Source organism: Sinocyclocheilus rhinocerous, unplaced genomic scaffold, assembly GCF_001515625.1.
Source record: "Sinocyclocheilus rhinocerous isolate Xijiao unplaced genomic scaffold, SAMN03320098_v1.1 scaffold632, whole genome shotgun sequence".
NCBI lineage: Eukaryota > Metazoa > Chordata > Actinopteri > Cypriniformes > Cyprinidae > Sinocyclocheilus > Sinocyclocheilus rhinocerous.
Window position 1 is genome coordinate 272,494 of NW_015639247.1, and position 12,413 is coordinate 284,906.

General features: G+C 38.0%; 1 protein-coding gene and 1 pseudogene across 1 annotated transcript; both read left to right on the forward strand.

The window, feature by feature from the left end:
* Nucleotides 1-2,001: 2,001 nt before the first annotated feature.
* Nucleotides 2,002-8,048, forward strand: LOC107751062 (coagulation factor VII-like). Its single transcript, XM_016566642.1, has 8 exons — nucleotides 2,002-2,137; nucleotides 2,301-2,464; nucleotides 3,883-3,907; nucleotides 4,201-4,314; nucleotides 4,397-4,543; nucleotides 5,274-5,365; nucleotides 5,730-5,850; nucleotides 6,903-8,048. Exons 1-8 carry the CDS (start codon nucleotides 2,053-2,055, stop codon nucleotides 7,448-7,450), a joined length of 1,296 nt encoding a protein of 431 aa, XP_016422128.1. The 5' UTR covers nucleotides 2,002-2,052; the 3' UTR covers nucleotides 7,451-8,048.
* A 496-nt stretch (nucleotides 8,049-8,544) lies between these two features.
* Nucleotides 8,545-12,413, forward strand: part of LOC107751064 (coagulation factor VII-like) — a 5,695-nt pseudogene continuing 1,826 nt past the window's right edge.

Genomic DNA, 12,413 nt, shown 5'->3' on the forward strand with positions numbered 1-12,413 from the left:
GTGTGTGTAAATTTTAAATTATGCATTACTTCAATTTACTTAAGTTACTTTATTAAGACACTATCTTTAATGTAACAATTCAATTGTGAGTATAATATGCACATTATTAAATGATCTTCTGTTTATGTAGTAGGCCTACTTCAGATTATTCGCTCGTTTTGTGAAGACGGTAGTTTTTGTTGAAGATCTGGGTTGAGTTTATCACTCGTTCGCTCACTCCAGGCCCGTTGTGAACATGTCAGTATTTTAATGTATATTTATACTTCTCATTTTTTCAAATATAAATCAGATGAATCCGTGAGTATGGTTCTCCGTGTCTTATTGTTGCTGTGTGTTTGCAGCAGCTCTGAATGTGAGCTGAACTGTGAGTGTTGTGTGGATCAGCATCTGATTTCTGCTTAAACCACGCATCTCTCTGTGGTCTCAACAAACGAGACGAGAAGCTAAAGTTCAGACGCCCCAGAAGCATGTAAAGCTCATCACACGCAGATCTGAACTAGAGTTTAAACCCGAGCTGATTTCAAGACGGAAACCACAGGGCTTCTTATAGTTTTATGTAAATGAAAGTTAGAGAAGCTGTAACAGAGTTGTATGTGATATAGATGATTCATTATGCAAACGCTACTGTGCTGTCAGACTTTCAATGTTCAACCATTAAAGTCAAAGGAAACTTTATACTTAAAGGAAGCGTTCACCTGGAAATGATCGTTCTGTCATCATTTACTCACTCTCATGTTTCTCCTGTATGACTTTCTGTCTTCTGCAGAAACACAAGATATTTAGTGAAACATTGGAAACCAAACAACATTGGACCCCACTGACGTTCATTGTTTGGAATGAATGGAAAAACAAACAAAAAACAATTCAAATATGAAGAAAAAGTCAAAGGTTTGGAGCGACATTTGGAGCAGGGTTTCTCCAGGTTTTGTGAAGGTAAATTTAGGATTGAAGTTTTTTAATTAAAAACGTTAAGGTCTTAAATTTAAGACCAAGTCATAAAATGTAAGGAATAAATTGAATGGAACACAATACACCTGTATGTCCTCTAAATGTAATTAAGAGAGAACACAATGCAACACTTTTCACTTTTGAAGATACAGCTTCCAACAGATCTCTATTAATTTTTAATATATATATATATAATCTCTGCTCCCAAACACTAGAATAAGGGAATATCTTTTACCTTTTACTGAAGCTTCTGATTCTTCCTCAGTGTTTCTGTCTTGTGTTCCAGTGCAAACATCTAAAAATGTTTAAATCAAGATACATTTACTTGAGATGCAAAATCACAGAAGATATAAAGTCTTGTTTTAGAGAAATTCATCAAAACGAAGTGAGATAATGATCTTGTTTTAAGCTTGTTTAATTTTAATTAATTTCTAAGAAAACAAGACTTCTTATTCTCATTTTGCATCTCCAGTAATGTATCTTTGATACATTGTGAAAATACTTTTTTTTTTTATTACAACTTAATCTGTGGACGAATGAAGACTTTTTAAGACCTGCAGAAACCCTGGGGAGTAAATGATGACGGAATTATCATTTTTGCATGATTTCTTTAAATTTCTTAAAAGGTATGCGGTTTCTAAAATCCCAAATCAAGCGCACCCAAGAAACTGAAATAACAAAATCAACTGAAATGATCATCTACTGTACGAAGTATGAATTGAGTCAATGTTAAAGCAGTTTGTGCTGAATTAACAGCAGATCTTTGTCAAGAAGAAATACATTAAAATACTGACTGATTAAAATACATTTCTTTTTGTTTTAAGCGCCAATTTAAAAGTAACAGCTGAATATTTGTGTCTAGTTTGATCTCATGCCACCACCTAATTTGTTGAGATAATCTCAGCCCTTGTGTGAAATCTCACCATGGCATGAATGAAGTGAAGAATGGCTGTTCCTCAGTTTCTGTATCAGTGGCTCCATCTGCTGGTGATTTAAAGAGCCCCTTCAGTCACACAGTATTGAGCAATCTGTTGTCCGTTTGCCCACCGTGTGTCCAGACCACAGCCGATGAGTTACGGACTTCGAGCCTGAAGCTAAAACATCATGGAGTCCACCCTGAACAGAATGAAGCTCTGCCACATGATCCTGACGCTGCTCGCCGTCCCAGTGTGCTTTGGGCTTCCATCAGGTGAGAGTGGAGATCTTAAAAACTGTGTTTGTGAGATTAGCTGTGTGCCATGTGTTTGTGTGTTTCTCATCCATGTTTACATGTTAAACCAGAGACTATAATGGTATTCAGACTCACTCACTGTCTGCCTGATATGTACTCTTGGTCTCTTCATCATCTGCAGTCTTCCTCAGTAAGTCTGAGGCAAACCGGGCATTAACGCATCGTGTCCGACGGGCAAACTCCTTCCTGGAGGAGCTGAAGCTGGGCAATCTGGAGAGAGAGTGTCTTGAGGAGATCTGCTCTTATGAGGAGGCCAGAGAGATCTTCACCGTCCCCGAACAACTGGTGAGGAGAACAAGACCTTTAGAAAGATCTGCTCAGACTGACGTAGTGCTTGATTCAGAGTCACTCTTAATTCAGATAATTCAAAATCAGTTCAGATCATTCAGAATCAGTCTCAATTCAAAGTCAGTCTCAATTCAGGTAATTCATAATAAATTCAGATAATACAGTCTCAGTTCAGATAATTCAGAGTGAGTCTCAATTCTGATAATTCATAGTAAGTCTCAATTCAGAGTCAGTCTCAATTCAGATAATTCAAAATCAATTCAGATTATACAATCTCAGTTCAGATAATTCATAGTAAGTCTCAATTCAGATTCAGTCTCAATTCAGATAATTCAGAATCAATTCAGATAATACAGTCTCAGTTCAGATAATTCAGAGTCAGTCTAAATTCAGATAATTCAGAATCAGTCTCAATTCAGACCATTCCGAGTCAGTCTCAATTCAGAGTCAGTCTCAATTCTGATAATTCAGAATCAGTCTTAATTCAGAGTCAGTCTTAATTCTGATCATTCAGAATCAATCTTAATTCAGAGTCAGTCTTAATTCAGGTAATTCAAAGTGAGTCTCAATTCTAACCATTCAGAATCAGCCTCAATTCAGATTATGCAGAATCAATTCAGATAATATTCTCAGTTCAGATAATTCAGAGTGAGTCTCAATTCAGAGTCAGTCTCAATTCAGATAATTCAGAATCAATTCAGATAATACAGTATCAGTTCAGATAATTCATAGTAAGTCTCAATTCAGAAAATTCTGAATCAATTCAGATAATACAGTCTTAGTTCAGATAATTCAGAGTGAGTCTCAATTCTGATAATTCATAGTAAATCTCAATTCAGTCAGTCTCAATTCAGATAATTCAGAATCAATTCAGATAATACAGTCTTAGTTCAGATAATTCATAGTAAGTCTAAATTCAGATTCAGTCTCAATTCAGATAATTCTGAATCAATTCAGATAATTCAGAGTCAGTATCAACTCAGATCATTCAGAATCAATTCAGAAAATACCGTCTAAGTTCAGATAATTCAGAGTCAGTCTGAGTTCAGATAATTCAGAGTCAGTCTAAATTCAGATAATTCAGAATCAGTCTCAATTTAGAGTCAGTCTCAATTCTGATAATTCAGTGTCAATCTCAATTCAGACCATTCAGACTCAGTCTTAATTCAGAGTCAGATCATTCAGAATCAGTCTTACTTCAGGTTATTCAAAGTCAGTCTCAATTCAGACCATTCAGAGTCAGTCTTAATTCAGAGTCAGTCTTAATTTAGATCATTCAGAATCAGTCATACAGTGAGACACTCATGACATTAATGAAAGTTTGTGTTTGAATTTGAGACAAAACAACCAAAAACAGCACAGAAATAGCAGAAGAGCTGAAGGAAATCTAACAGAACTCTCCTGTTGTGTTTCAGGAAGATTTCTGGAAGAGATACACAGGTAAACCAGCAACTTCAAGTGCAGCTTACACACATCTGATAAAAACAGATTACATTTCATGAATAGTTAGACGCTAAAATACTTTCAAAACTCTTGAACAGGTTTTTAAATGTGTACACATAAATTTTAAAGTAAGTTTAATTGAAACTGCATAGCAACGAGCTAACAACCATGCAGAACTCCTTAGACTGTATAGAAACGCCCTGACAGCCACCGACAGTGAGTTTGCACAAACTCCACTCACAGCGTCCTCAGATCTTGTGCATCTGTGGAAATCTTGTTTGCCTCTTCAGAGGTGGATCATTGTCAGTCGGGACCGTGTCAGAACGGAGCCACGTGTGTGGATCAGATAAATGCATACATCTGCATCTGTCCAGTGAACTTTGAGGGGCGACACTGCGACAAAGGTAACACACAATCATCACAACACAACACAAAGATCTGCAGGATGAGCATCTACTCGTGTTAATCCTGTCGTACGTCCCACAGAAATATTTCCACCCACTTCCTACGGATGTCTGTACAAGAACGGCGGCTGCGAGCACTTCTGTGTAGAAATCAGTGATTCGACCCATCGCTGTGATTGTGCACCTGGATACACACTACACATAGACAACAGCAGCTGCGTGCCGCAGGGTCAGTCCACAAACACAGACGTCTTAGCCATCGGCTCTGTTCAAAATACTGTCCACTGCCTAGACTAGAAGTATGTGAAACAGTTTGCATTATACAACAACATACACACACAGCGGCGTCCAGTTATCAGCTCAGAAATAATGGTATTTAGCATTTGCAATGTTTAGTTTTCTTCACAAGTGTCTGAACTTTTTGCAGTGTGACCTAATAAATCAGGAAAAACCATGTCAGGTCATCCTTGCTGCATCTGAAATCACATACTAACCGAGTATGAACTTACACCACTATTAAGTTAAGTAAGTTCTTCATAGTATGAAATTTAGACATACTACATCCGTCATCATTGTCATGTGAATTGGTCCACTGCATTTATAACGCCACTCCAGTGGCCTCATGGGAGAGTAAAGTGTCCACTAGATGCACACTGTGGATTCTCAAAAGATGTAGTAAGTTAGGACCGAGAATTCATATTTTGAGCTCCAATGCACATCAGTGTGCTGGATATGTTTACATTTATGCATTTGGCAGATGCTTTTATCCAAAGCGACTTACACGGCATTGAAGGTATACATTTGATCAGTTCACGCATTCCCTGGGAATCGAACCCATGACGTTGACATGGATAGCGCCATGATCTACTGATTGAGCTAGAGGAATGCTCAGGTGGATAACTCTAAAATCATTGTGTTTGTGCTGTAAGGCCATGTTGTGTTTCTCATCATGTGCTCAGATGGATTCTCGTGTGGAAGGCTGGTGCCGAAGGGTGTGGGTCCGAGGATAGTGAAGGGCGACGTGTGTCCTAAAGGACAGTGTCCGTGGCAGGTGAGGATTCATGAGGACATCAGATGAACAGCATGTTGATTTCTCTGGACACAGCTTCCAAAATGTTGGCAGTGATGCCGTAGGAGAACAATTTTCAGCTTCCCAAAGAACCTTTTAGAGATCTGTCCCTTAAAAGCACCATTTTTTAGTGCATTTAACATTTTAATAATCTAAATAGCTTTTTGTCCGATGGGAAGGTTCCATAGATTTTACATTTTCTGCATGAAACCATAGATTCCACAAAAGAACCTTCATTTTGAAGAGCGTACTTTCATCAGAATCCATTTGTTCTTCAGATCTGGTCTCTCTGTTCGTTCGGTGTTTTCTCACTCAGTGTTTCTGTGTGTGTGCGTCTCCTCCACAGGCTTTACTACAGCATAAGGAACAGTATAAATGCGGTGCCGTTATTCTAGATTCCCAATGGATTCTCACCGCAGCTCACTGCGTTTGGGAAAAGGATCCAAACATCTTACAAGTAACAGTTGGTAAGAAATGTCTCGGTCGGGAACTACCGTCATTATTGGGTTTGTCTCTGGTAGTTACTGCAATTGCAAGTTTGTCAAACTCTGATTTAGAATTGAGAAACTCTGGATTGAAAACGGCAGTGGATTCAACAGGCAGTGTTGGGGGTAATGCATTACAAGTTACGTAATCAGATTACTTTTTAAAAGTAACTAGTAAAGTAACGCATTACTTTTTAATTTACAAATTAGTTACTTTTTCAAATAAGTAACGCCAGTTACTTTGTTTCCCCATATATTGATTGAAAGCTCTCCTGTGCCCATGTTGAGAGAAATCGGGAGTAAGATGTTACTTTAGTTCTAGAATAAATGTGAACATGCATTAATCTCACTCACAAAAAAGTTTTCCTCAAAATGAATAAAAACAGTTTAAAGCAACTCAGAATATGACTCAAAGCTGCAATAATTAAATATGTTAAAAATACAAATATCCTTTATGTATTTAATCCCATTTTACTAACCAATTTGCTGTTGACCTTCGGTGATCCAATTGAACCATACTAATAAGCAAAAAGATAAACTAACATTTCTTCTTCTTTTTTTATTGCTGAAGAGTGTTGAACTTTCTTCTTCTGTGTTCTACTGTACAGTCGTGAATTTACTTTTCCTTCAGCCTGAGGCTTTTGGTGTGAAAGGGCTTTTACATTTGTCAAAAATAAAACTTTTTATATTAAAAGCAAACAAGCAAGCCCTGCCTAGATTTAAAAAGTAACGCAAAAGTAACGTAACGCATTACTTTCAATAAAAAGTATCTAAGTAACGTAATTAGTTACTTTTTAGGAAGTAACGCAATATTGTAATGCATTACTGTTAAAAGTAACTTTCCCCAACACTGTGCTGTGTTGCATCCTTGCTTATTTTGTTCTCCACTCTTTTGCTCTGCTATGTAAATTCAGAATGTACTAACGTTGAGGAGTTGTTCATATAACGCTGGTTCTGTTGACGTTCCTCCTCCCACAGCTCAAGTGTAGACCTCTGTATCTTCTCTCTCGGTCTCATTTTGACTTCTGCTGCAGGTGAACACATCCGTGGGAAAGACGAAGGAACCGAACAGACGAGGAAAGTGTCTAAAGTGTTCATCCACCCGCGGTACAACCACTCCAGCACTGACAGCGACATCGCCCTGCTGCGTCTGCTCAGCCCCGTCATGCTAGACGCCTTCACTATTCCCGTCTGCCTTCCTCCCGTTAACGGCACCTTCGGACGCACCATTGGAGCCATTCGCATGTCCACCGTCAGCGGATGGGGTCATCTGTCGCAGTCCGGTCCGCCGTCTCCGATTCTTCAGCGGCTGGAGGTGCCGAGGGTCTCGTTAGACGAGTGCAAGGCAAAGTCGGGCCTGAAGGTGACCAGGAACATGCTGTGTGCAGGCTTCATCGAGGGCGGCCGGGACTCCTGTCAGGGGGACAGCGGAGGGCCGCTGGTCACCCGCTATAAGAACACATGGTTTCTGACAGGGATCGTGAGTTGGGGCAAAGGCTGCGCACGCACTGACGTCTACGGCATCTACGCGCGCGTGTCTGTCTTTGTGGAGTGGATCATGAAGACTGTAGCCGCCGCATGAATTCAAGAGTTTATGAATGTTGTTAAAGGTGAAGTGTGTTCAGATTTCAGTCAGTGAAGGGGCCGTTCACACAGAATACGTGGGCAGTGGGGACAACAAGACTCGTTTTTAAGCGTTTTTAGAAAAGCCTGTCATGGACAAGACGCCGCAAAAGACACAAAGAGATGATAGCATGTGTCATGACATGGATTTTTAAAATAATTTTAATATGCTCCTTGAATTTTACTTATAATGTTAATAAAGTTTTTTTGCACACAAAAAATGTGGGGAAAATGGTTATTTTCAACCCTCATTCTGACCCTCTCTCTGAAGCGACCTGTTTTAAGGGGCGTGTCCTTTAAGGCTTGTTGTGATTGGCTAATATCACTGCATAGGAAACAGTATCAACGCCCCCTCGCTATTGCATGCGAGTGTTTTGACAACATGATCAAAATAAAACGGTCATTTCCAGACAAAGCATTCTGAAATCATTTACTTATGGTTTGTGATGCAGATCTAGTTCCGCTTCATCTTTCATCAAATGATTCTTTGTGACTCTCCATGACACTGTGCCTCGATTACAAAACAAAATCAAGCTATGAATTAAGCTATGAAACTTGCAGGATGTTTTAATGGTACAAGGACCTCTTATGTGCCAAAAGATCAAGGCAAATTTGATTTCTCGTGTCATGACCCCTTTAAACAATGTAAAAGTATCGCAGTGGAATGGAAAAACGTGTTTAGTGTGAACAGCCCCTAATTCCTGAAGTGTGAAACACTGTGACACTTTCACAACATTGATCTGTTTGAGCGGCCTGACATGTTAACATCTAAACAATCATGTGAGTTTGGGCTGGACTTAATATTAAAATAACAATCTGGTTATTTTTGCAATTCAGTTTGCAAAGCACACTTCACCTTTAAGGACGCATAAAGACACATGTAAGTGAGTATCCTAAAAGATGGCAGAGCATGAAATTTATATTATGTGTCACTGGAATATGCACATACATAAACACAAATAAACTCTTTTAAATGCTGTCGTGTGTCCTGGCATCTCTGTGGTTCATTAAGGGAGGTGAGGGGTGGAGAGTATTTAGACTTCAGACCTTTGAACCTGCAGCAGAAGATACGCACTGAACCGCTGTTCAACATGAGTCTCCTGTCAGGGTTTTATGTCCTCGTGGGTCTTTACAGCTGTCATTCTGCTACAGGTAACTAAACCAACTACAGATCCACATTAAACCACCAAATCCAGCGGTGTGTCTACTAAGAGTGTTGTTGGTGATAACGCAGTCTTGTGTTGTTCAGTGTTTGTGGGGAAGGATGAGGCTCATGGTGTTTTGATCCGGACTAAGCGGGCAAACTTGGGCTGGTTTGAGGAGCTGAAGATGGACAATCTGGAGAGGGAGTGTCTGGAGGAGAAATGTTCATATGAGGAGGCGCGGGAGGTGTTTGAACACACGGAGGCCACCGTCAGTATTACATGTGACAAACACACATGGCACTGTGCTGGGTTTCATATGCAGTACACTGCAAACAATATTTTCTTCCTTAGTATTTATGTCTTGTTTTCTAGTTTAAATATCTAAAAATTCTTGAATCAGGATGCATTTACTTGTCAACATTTACCAAAAAGTAGTATATGTTTCATAAAAAATTAAGAAATAAACAAGATTTTGAACAAAAAGCTGAAAAAGACTATGAATTGGATTCAGAACTGTCTGATGATCGTGTTAGATTACATGTGGAAGCATCTGTTGTTTCGGTTTCTTCTTCACTTGTTTTTTTTGGGAAATTCTGTACAGAAGAAGATGTGTAATAGCGCCCCCTACCGTAACAATGAAAACACGGATACTAGCAGCACAAGTATAGCTCAAATATATTGAGACTTTTTCTAAGTATGTCAAGTATACTTAAAAGTCATTTTAAGTATATTTCTGAGAAGTACCTAAAAAGTAGACTGAAAGTATACTTTCCTATTTTTTAGTTTAAAAAAACTATAGTAATAGCACACTTGAATAAACTTATTTTTCGTAAGGGAAGTAAAATGACTTGTTTATATATAGGTCTTGTTTTCTGAAAATATTATCCAAATTTTGTTAAAAAGCAACAATATCTGCCAGTGGGGTAAAAAAAATAATCTTAATTCAAAGGCTAAGCAAGATTAGTTTTCTTACCCCATTGGCAGATATTTTACTTGTTTTAAGCAAAAATGGACAAAATTTGGATTTTTCTAGAAAACAAGACATAATATCTTAAGTCAAGTAAATGCATCTTAAAGACACAATATGTAAGATTTTTTTATTAAAATATCCAAAAACCACTAGAACAGTGTTATATATTTTGCTGACTTGTGTACTTACATTATCCCAAATGTTTCGAAGAATGTTTAAATCCAGAGAAATAAGCAATTTTAACTAGAAGCACGGAGCGTGTTCATAGTGGCATTGTGTCGCCTGCTAATGACGTCATAACCCCTCGATTTCCGGTTTTGTTTTGTAGAAAACATGGAAAAACCAAAGACGCTTTAATATGTGTCTCTTTGTTTGTTTTGAATACGCGCCCTCTAGTGGCGAAAATGACATATTGCGCCTTTAAATCCAGGATTTGTAGATATTTATACAAGAAAACAAGACAAAAATACTAAGGAAGAAAATCATTTTTTTGCAGTGATGATGTCTAGACTTAAACTAATACTCAGTGTTTGAATGTGATGTTAAGTCTTTGTTTTAGTTGTGTATTTTATTAGTTCAATGCAAGCAAACGTCTAACTAATGTCTCCACACAGAATGAGTTCTGGAAGATCTACGATGGTGAGATTTTGAGATTGTTTTTGGAAAGTCATTCATCTTCACGACATTGTCTGTGATTAAGATGAATGTTTGTGTTCGTCTGCAGTTAAAGATCACTGTCAATCAAATCCATGTGAGAATAATGGGCTCTGCTCGAGCCAGAACGCAGAATCCTACGTGTCTGTGTTCGCCGGGCTTCAGCGGACTCAACTGTGAGCAGGGTGAGAGCATCAGCGCAAACTTAAACACAACAGGGCTTCAATCTAGTCAAGTCAGCTATTTCTTTTTATTTATAACATAAAAAATTGCCAAATGTATGTTATGTCAACTAGCAGTCATTCAGATGTTAAAGGTTCTTTAGGGAACCATTTAAACAAAAAGGTTCTTCTATGGCATCACTGTGAAGCACCTTTATTTGTAAGAGTGTAGAATGTCTAAAGTGAACTATCGAAATAAAATGCTACTAAATTTACTTCTTAGCCAAAATGGCTGACAATCAATCATACATGAATGTAAACAGACAAGACAGAACACATGAAAAGACACAAAATGAGTACAACCGAACAAACCCGCACCTCTCAATTATGATTTAAAAAGTAAAACAATTGCCAAATGTATAGGTTACAGATTGAGCCTTAAATGACAGAAAAATGTATCTATTTGTATCATTTAAATGAGATTATTTTATTGTATTCCTGCCGTGCTGCAAAAAGGAAGCAAACGATGTCACTTCCTGTGTGGAATGTTTCACTTGTTACATGTTAAAATAGCTACATATCGTGTTATAGTTGATTATAGTTAATATAGTGTAGTACCCTCTGTTAAGTGATTTGTGCTAAGAGAAAAACTCTACATGAAACTTATCTGAGTTTCGCATTCAGAAAGAGGAACGTGATAACGCCTCGTCCTTGAAGTTAAAGAACGAACAAATTCCTGATTCAGGTCCAAGCACATGTTTCTCCTTTCACTCCTCCTCAGCGATTAAAGACGTTCCTGACTCCTGTCTGCATGATAATGGGAGCTGCGAGCACTTCTGCGAGGAGGAGGACGCTCAGCGTAACTGTTCCTGTGCCGACGGATATTTCTTAGGGTCAAATGGTCAGACGTGTCTGACACACGAGACATAAGGGTCAATTTTGTGAAATTGAGATTTATGCATCAACTGAAAGCTGAATAAATCAGCTTTCCATTGATGTATGGTTTGTTAGGATAGGACTATATATGAAAATCTGGAATCTGAGGGTGCAAAAAAATCTAAATATTGAGAAAATCATCTTTAAAGTTGTTCAAATTAAGTTCTTAGCAATGCATATTACTAATCAAACATTAAGTTTTGATATATTTACGGTAGGAAATGTACAAAATATCTTCATTGAACATGATCTTTACTTAATATCCTAATGATTTTTGGCATAAAAGAAAAATGTATAATTTTGACCCATACAATGTATTGTTGGCTATTGCTACAAATATACAAATATACAAATATCCTTTATGTATTTAATCCCATTTTATTAAGCGATGTCTTTGCTGCTGACCTTCAATGATCCAATTCAACCAAACTAATTTACTCTAGATAAACATTTGTGCTTCTTTTTTTAGGGTTAGGCTAAACTTTCTTCCTCTGCGTTCTACTGTACAGACGTGAATTTACTTTTCCTTCAGACTGAGGCGTATTCATTTCACTTTTGTTGTGAAAAGGATTTTGCGTTTGTCAAAAATATAACTTTTTTATATTAAAAACAAACAAGCAAGCCCTGCCCAGATTTAAGAAGTAACGCAAAAGTAACATAACGCATTACTTTCCATAAAAAGTATCTAAGTAACGTAATTAGTTACTTTTTTAGGGAGTAACGCAACATTGTAATGCATTGCTTTTAAAAGTAACTTTCCCCAACACTGGTTGTCGTATAATGACTTCAGCATGGCGTCTATACGTAAAGTACTTTGATATCTCCTTTACAGAGGCTTTTCCGTGTGGGAAGGTTCCTCTTCTTCAGGGTGGAGGTGCTGCTATGAATGCTAAGGATGATGTGAGATCTCGTATCGTTGGTGGAGCCGAATGTCCTAAAGGTCACTGTCCCTGGCAGGTAACCATCACAGAATCCACCTGTTCACAGGTCATACTGTACTTTACCGTCAAACATCTGTGTGTGTGTGTGTGTGTGAGTGTGTGTGTGTGTGTCTGT

Coding starts and splice junctions, on each gene's coding strand:
- LOC107751062 (XM_016566642.1), top strand. CDS start 2,053: ATGGAGTCCACCCTGAACAGAATGAAGCTCTGCCACATGATCCTGACG. Junction 3,908..4,200: donor TTTCTGGAAGAGATACACAG/GTAAACCAGCAA, acceptor TTGCCTCTTCAG/AGGTGGATCATTGTCAGTCG. Junction 5,851..6,902: donor CATCTTACAAGTAACAGTTG/GTAAGAAATGTC, acceptor CTTCTGCTGCAG/GTGAACACATCCGTGGGAAA.